The sequence below is a fragment of the Vigna umbellata genome, chromosome 10 (assembly GCF_029865625.1).
Source record: "Vigna umbellata cultivar VRB3 chromosome 10, Vumbellata_1.0, whole genome shotgun sequence".
In the NCBI taxonomy this organism is placed as follows: domain Eukaryota; kingdom Viridiplantae; phylum Streptophyta; class Magnoliopsida; order Fabales; family Fabaceae; genus Vigna; species Vigna umbellata.
The window spans coordinates 23,527,779-23,535,255 of NC_142174.1; the positions used below are offsets into that span (position 1 = coordinate 23,527,779).

At 36.3% G+C, this 7,477-nt stretch overlaps 1 protein-coding gene across 1 annotated transcript; it reads right to left on the reverse strand.

Annotated features, from left to right (window-relative positions):
• Window positions 1-1,417: 1,417 nt before the first annotated feature.
• LOC148192204 (uncharacterized) lies at window positions 1,418-2,928 on the reverse strand. Its single transcript, XM_088100047.1, has 2 exons — window positions 1,749-2,928; window positions 1,418-1,449 (listed from the first exon to the last, which is right to left on the reverse strand). Exons 1-2 carry the CDS (start codon window positions 2,872-2,874, stop codon window positions 1,418-1,420), a joined length of 1,158 nt encoding a protein of 385 aa, XP_087956173.1. The 5' UTR covers window positions 2,875-2,928.
• Window positions 2,929-7,477: the final 4,549 nt, after the last annotated feature.

Consider the following 7,477-nt stretch of genomic DNA (forward strand, 5'->3'; position numbering starts at 1 on the left):
TTCAATTGAATGTGCCTTTTCTTAATAACCCAAAAATGAATCCCGCCATTAATATCAAGTGCATTCTCCAAAATATAAAGTCTTGTGTTTACACCTCAAAAATAAACCTCCAGGTCCAACTGTCATTTCTCTTTTAACTTTCAAATGTCCCAAATTATACTTCCAAAATTTTCCTGCAATTACTAATGCAAATAATTAACTCAAATAATTCAAATTAATTAAAATTAGAATTTCTGGTCAAATTAAGCACAATTAGCAAAAACGGAAAAATATCGGACATTTAAGCACAATTCCCTGATTAATTCTAGCACAATAAGTTAAGTGAAGTGAATAAAATATTGACTCATCACTAGGTGAATGATTTGAAGCAGTGGGAATAGGTAGAACAATAGGAAAATCAAAGAAAATAACATCAGAATTATCATCATGTGTAGGAGAGGAAGGTGAAGTAGAACAATTTTTATAGGGAAAAATATATTCATGAAAAATGACATGGCGTGAAAGGATAGTAGAATGTGATTGCAAATCATACAGCACAAACCCTTTGGTTCCAGATTTGTATCCAAGAAAAATGCATTTAGTACTTCTGGAATCAAGTTTTGTACGTCCTGCAGTAGCAGAGCTGGAGTATGATAAGCATCCAAAGACTTTCAGATTTGAAAAATCAGGTTTGATAGAATAAACTAATTCATAAGGAGATTTATTGTGAAGAAAAGGTGTTGGAAGTCTATTAATAATGTGAATGGCATGTTTTATACCATAAGACCAAAAAATGTTAGGAACTTTAGATTGAAAAAGGAGAGAACGACAAACATTAAGAATATGTTGATGCTTCCTTTCAACAATGCCATTTTGTTGAGGAGTAGCAACACAAGTAGTTTCATGAAAAATACCTTTAGTAGAATAAAAATCATTGAGAAGAAATTCTTTGCCATTGTCAGATCTTAGAATTTTAAGTGTACAGGAAAACTGGTTTTCAGTTAAAAGAATAAATTTTGGAAGTAAGGTTTTAACATCAGATTTGTGTTTCAAAAGAAGAATCCATGTGAAACGACTATAATCATGAACAACAGTTAAAAAATATTTGTATCCATCAATAGAAGAAATAGAAAGGGGGCCCCAAATGTCAACATGAATGAGATGAAAGAAACAAGGAGATTTAGTTTTGCTAACAGAGAATTGAAGACGTTTTTGTTTGGCAAAAGCACAAGAATCACAATCATCAATAGATTGAAAGGAAATATCAGTATATTGAGAGGCTAAAGTTTGAAAAACTTTATTTGAAGGATGTCCAAGTTTCATGTGCCACAGATTACAAGAATCACTATAACTATTATGAAAAGCAGAATGAAAAATGTTTAATTCAGATGTAGTTGTTGGATTATTGCTAAGAAGATAAAAAAGGCCCTTGTATTTCTTAGCTACTCCAATCGTCTGGTAAGTATCCATCTGCACAATGAGACAGCTATTTTGATGAAAAACGATGAGGAAATTATTGGAATGTAATAGTTTAGAAATAGAAATAAGATGAACAGAGAAATTGGGAACAAAAAGAGTATTATGCAAAATCAAATTGCCTAAAATGACAGTACCAGAAAATTTAGCAGTAACAAAACTGTGATTTGGTAAACGTATCGAAATAGGAGTGATGGGATGTAAAGAATGAAAAAGAAATTTTGAAGAACAAATATGATCAGTAGCGCCACTATCTATAATCCAAGAAGAAGAATTAGGTGAAGAAAAAGAACCTGAGGACTGTGGAGTGCATTGATTAAAACTTGCCTCCCTAGTAGTAGGAGATTGAGACTGTTTCAATAAACCAAGAATGGCGTCATACTGATCTTGAGAAAAGGTGCAAGGAATTTGAGTTTTATCAGCGGAAGAATCAGTGGAGGTGTGTGAAACACCATCAGTCAGGTTGGCAGAAGGATTGGAGATGGCAGAATTAGGTTTGATGATGGGTTTATAACCTTGAGGAAGACCATATTTGATCCAGCAATTATCAGAAGTATGATTGGTTCGTTTGCAATGATCGTAGTATTTGGAACGACCACCATATTTAGGAATGCGTCCGCGTCCACGACCAGAAGAAACACCAGGACGATCAGTCTTATAAGGCTTGTACTGAGGATCGTGAGAATTGAAATTGGCCATGGAATCTTGTGGAATTTGTGAGGAAGAATTGTGAAATTCGCGTTCTTGTTGAAGAATCAAAGAAAAAGTTTTGGTAAGAGTCGGCATGGGTTCCATTAGCATGATTTGAGAACGTACAGAAGAGAATTCATCGTTTAACCCACGTAGAAACTTGATTACAGAATCATCACTACGCTCTTGTTGAATCTTGATCAATAATCCACAATTGCAAGGAGAATGACAGGTACAGACAAGAATGGTTTGATACAAAGAAAGCTCTTTCCAAATTATTTGAAGACGAGTATAATACTGAGATACAGTGGAATCACCTTGTTTGCAAGAGTGAAGAGCTTCTTGAAGATCAGCAATACGAAACTTATCACCATGAGAAAAACGTTGAAGGAGATCAGTCCAAATTTCGTAGGCAGATTCCATCCACATAACGGATTGTTTTATGGGAAGCGTCATGGATCGCGTCAACCAGGAAATCACCATCTTGTTGCAGCGTTTCCAGGCGTGGTGAAGGACATCATCAGTAGGAGGGCAAGAAACAGTACCAAGAACAAATTTTTCTTTATTCTTGGTTTCAAGAGCAACGAGCATATCATGCCGCCATTGTTGATAGTTGTTGTCAGAAAGGAGAGGAGTGACTAGAACAAGAGCTGGGTTCTCACCGGGATGGAGAAACAGAGGATTAGCAGGGTTAGAAAGATAATCGGTGGTGGAAATGGAGAAAGCCATGAGAATAGAACAGAAAAGTATTTGTCTTCTGATACCATGTAAGTGATCAGAGAAACGAGAAAGAGAAAACGAGAAAGAACAAACTGAAAATGAATTGTATTGAAAAGTTACAGAAATTACAATAAAACAAAGTATTTATACAGGAAAAAGAAGAAACATCTAAGAAAAGTAAAACGCAGACCGAGCAGCTTCCTAGACCGATCGTCCTAGAATAGAGACGATCGGTAGAGAGCAGACAACTGAACCTGTCGAACGGAACGACCGATCGTCCGAGAGTAGAGTCGATCGTCAGTGAGAAGACAACAGGAACAGTAGCGAGAAGTCAACAGAACTTGACGAACGGTATAGCCGATCGTCCAAGAGTCCTTACCGATCAGTGATGACGATCGGTAAGAACGATCGGTAAAGAAAGGGATTACAATCAAACCGATCGTCCGAACAGTAATGACGAGCGTTAAGGACGATCGGTAATGTAAAAGGTCTCTATCAACAACAAAACTGGACTTTCTCGTAATGTCTTTCTCTTGAATCAGAATTATAGAAATTGTGATTCAACACAAGTTTACGTTCCCAGTACCTAACATAGAAAGAAAAACAATAACTCTAAAACATATATGCATTCCAGCCAAGACCATACATCACACCATGCTCAATATAAGACAAAAATCAATTAATTTAACCACAACAATTTACATGATATTAAAACCCCTAAATTTGAATGGAACGAGGTTTTCCAATTTCTAGTGTTTTGGAAAGGATAGGGCGATGGAAAAGATAATTCGGATGAGGCTAAGAGGACGAGAGAATTAGAGATTGAAGAAGAGAACTTAACTGTGAGGAATGAAGCTCAAGCAACAATGGCGGACCACGAATGAAGAGTCAGGCGAAGGATGCGACTTAGGCAGACGATGAGGACTTAGGCCAGTGTAATGAACCAAAAAGAACGGTGTCGAAGAGCAATGAATGCTTTGGGGTGAACAGTGAAGAAGAGGCGTGCCCGAAATGCAAAGAGATTAGAAAAATGCAAAATGTGAGCGGGAAAGGCCAAAGGGAACAAAATAATTATTTCACTCTTCCCAACATTTTCCTTCCCAAAGAGCCGAAACATTTAAAAAAAAATCATAACTTAACTGTGGTTTTTATATAAACGCCCGAATTTAGGGGAGGTTTTCATAACCCCCAGAAATAAACCTCCATTAAAATATATTATTTTGGTAATGTGATGGTTCTCCTCTTCTCTTTCTAGGCTTTTTCTATCTCTTCTATTCTTTCGTTTCATTGTTCATCTAGTTCTTCCATTACGATGGACAACTAAACCTTATTTGTTGTTGGAAAAGATGTAACCCCTTAAACTCTCATGTATTGAATTACTTCTTGATTATATAAGTTTTACTTCATTAATTGTTAGGGTTTTTCTTCTTTACTCTTTGCATGTTTTGTTCAACTCATTCAATTGCATGATCATTGATTTTTCGATATGGACACATACGGGGAAATCTAGAACAAGGGAAATTCTCCCGGAAGCAATATTACCTAGACATAAGAATAGGAGAATCAATTGCCTTTAAGCTTTTGTGCGAATGTAATGCATGATTAGTTGCTAGGGAGACAAGACATTGTGAACTAGTGATTAAGATTAGGCTTTCTTCACTGAGACATCGGGTTTAAGGTAAATTAGAAAGTGGAATTAACATTAATGAAGAAAGATGAATTCATATATGCATGAGAGTAAATTAGGTGGAATCTAAACCAAACAACAATATCATCAACTTCATCCATTCAATCTTGTGTTTAGCCTCAATTGATCAAATTGCATTCGTGTTTATTTTTTTGCATTTGCATTCAAAAACCCCAAAATTTGCTCTTTAGAGTCTTAATTAGTTGAGTAATCACATAATTGTTTAGTGCCATGAGTCTCTTGGGAAATGATACTTGGTCTTACCATTTATTATTACTTGATGTGATTCGGTACACTTGCCGAGGTCTTAACAAGTTTTTGACTGTGTTTTCAGGGATTAAAAATTTGTTTATCGTTGGGAAATTTGAAAAGGGAAAATAAAGAGACTGAGCATTGAGTAAATGAAAAGCAAAAGAAAAAGAAAAGCTCAATGCAAGGGAAAGTTGGAAAGAAGTGAGAATGATTTCTGGAAAAGGGAGATTGTGATTAAATGATGAATTTATGAATGATTCTCTTAACTCCAGGATTTTTTTGATTCGGAAAAACCAATTTTCTTCTTAGCCCAGCCACATTACAAGCCATAGAAAAGCCCTTGTGTTGATACTTGCTTGTGAGTGTGTTTGATTGTGATTAAATGAAAGGCAAAGTTGATTCATGTGACATTGTGATGGTAGAGTGAATGAGTCACCTCTATATACACCTATGTGTTTGAGAGAAACACTTTTTCTTAGTGAGGAATAGTTCCATGTATGCATGATTACATCTTTGCTTGGTTGATCATTCATGAGTATAGCATCTCTTGAATACTTTGTGAGTATGAGCACCAAAATGAGCTTAATTGAATTAAGGCATTTATTCATCCTAATTGATATTCTTTATAATAAGCTTATATGAGCAATTACTTGTCTTGAAAGAAAAGGTTTTGAAATGTGTTGAAACCATTATATTGATTGGTTGAAAGCTCAATTACATTTTTTTTTTGCTTAAGGACAAGCAAAGTTCTAAGTTTGGGGTTGTGATAACGGTTGAATTTACCGTTATTTGATACTTAATTTTGATACTAAAAACACCCTTTTTGACTTAGAAACTAGCTTGGAATCATAGTTCTAATGAATAAGAGAGTTGAAGGTGAAGTTAATGGCTTTGTGCTAGATTTCAGTGTTTTTCAACAGGAATTGAGATGATTTGGAAGAAGATTTGAAGTAGTAAGGAGTTGCAACTCAGGAAGGGATGTGTTACCAATGAGGAGCATTGGTATCTTGAAAGCTACTGTAAAGTTTTGATGATGATAAAAGCTGAAGAATTGAAGACTCTAAATGCATCTTTGTTAAACGCATTTTGTAGAAACAAATGTATAGGATAAAATGTAATGATGTAAAAACTCTTAGAAGTTTTCGTATGTAGTGAGTCATTGCACAAATAATCGATTATCAAGAGGAATAATCGATTATCACGAGCCAATTTAGAAGAGAGTTGCTTGCGCAAATAATCGATTATTACACTAGAATAATCGATTATCACTGTTTCATTTAATTCTGTCCAAGTCTCTGGAATAATCGATTATTGCTCAGGATAATCGATTATCACCATTTTGAAAACCCCATAACGGACACAAATAATCGATTATCACTTATGATAATCGATTATCACTTATGATAATCGATTATCAGTGGCAGTTGGGAGATGTCTTTTCAGTTTTTGACCCTGCACGAAACTAGGCTTATAAATAGAGGTCTTCACAACTCTTAGAAAGTAACTTTTCAATTGAGAGTATTAGAGCTTTGTGCCTAAGGGAAGCTCTCTGTGAGTAGAAAGGATCTATGCCATTTTGAGAATACAGTTTGTCTGAGGAAGTTCTCAAAGTGATAGAGTGCTCTTGCCTAATCTTGTGAATAGGAGAAGCTCGCGTTTTGTGTGTCAAAGGTCGGAGCGGTTCTCTTCAAGTTGGCAGAGTTGTTGCTTCCGGTTCGTGCGTCGAAGGAAGCTCTTCCGGTTCGTTTGTCGAAGGAAGTTACTTGTTGCACTCTTCTGGTTCGTTTGTTGAAGGAAGGTGTTTTCTATTCTTTGCTCATTTCATTATCTTGTAATCTGTACAACTATATTTTTAGTGAAAAACGTTAATCACATTTTATAGTGATTAACAACTAGACGTAGATTCTTTTGAATCCAACCAGGATAAAAATTGTGTTGATTTTCTTGATCCCTAAACTCTTAGCACATCAACTGTTCGATAAAAGTTCGCTAAGAAAATCAATTTTTGAAACCGACTATTTTAACTTGTGTTGTGATCGTTACACGCTTTCCGCTTTATTAATTTATTCCGCTGCGCGACTCTATAATGGTACTGATTGTTCCGATAGGATGGAAAAGCATCAAGAAAAGAAATCGCTGCAGCGTTGTGTGCCACTTTGGGGACCCTCAACGCCAAAGTACACTGTCTCACACTTGGCTGCCCTTTCCTGGAGCCCTCAGCGCAGGATGCTTCTGGCTCACGCCCGGGAGCCCTTTTTAGGGGCACTGAGTGCAACTTCGTCGAGACGCACCATGCTTGCTTGCCCTCTGAGTTGACCCTAAGCGCAACTTTTGACCCGCACACCGCTGAGCGCCATAAGTGGTGCGTTGAGCGCCAGTCTCGTGGGCTTGGACCCATTTTCTGTTATTTTTATGTTCTATTTAAGGACTTGGACGTCCTAGGGTTCACATCTTTGGACGGAATAGGCTCAGAAACACATTCCTTGCTTCCTTTAAGGCGGATTTGAATGCGGAAGCTCCTATCTTCAATTTCTAGGGTTTTATCTTTCATTCTTTTTCCATTGTTAATCTAGTTTCACCATGTCAATGGTAAACTAAACTCTATTTTTTGATGGGGATGATGTAACCTTTGTAAACTCTCATTTATTGAATTGATACTTGATTATATATGCT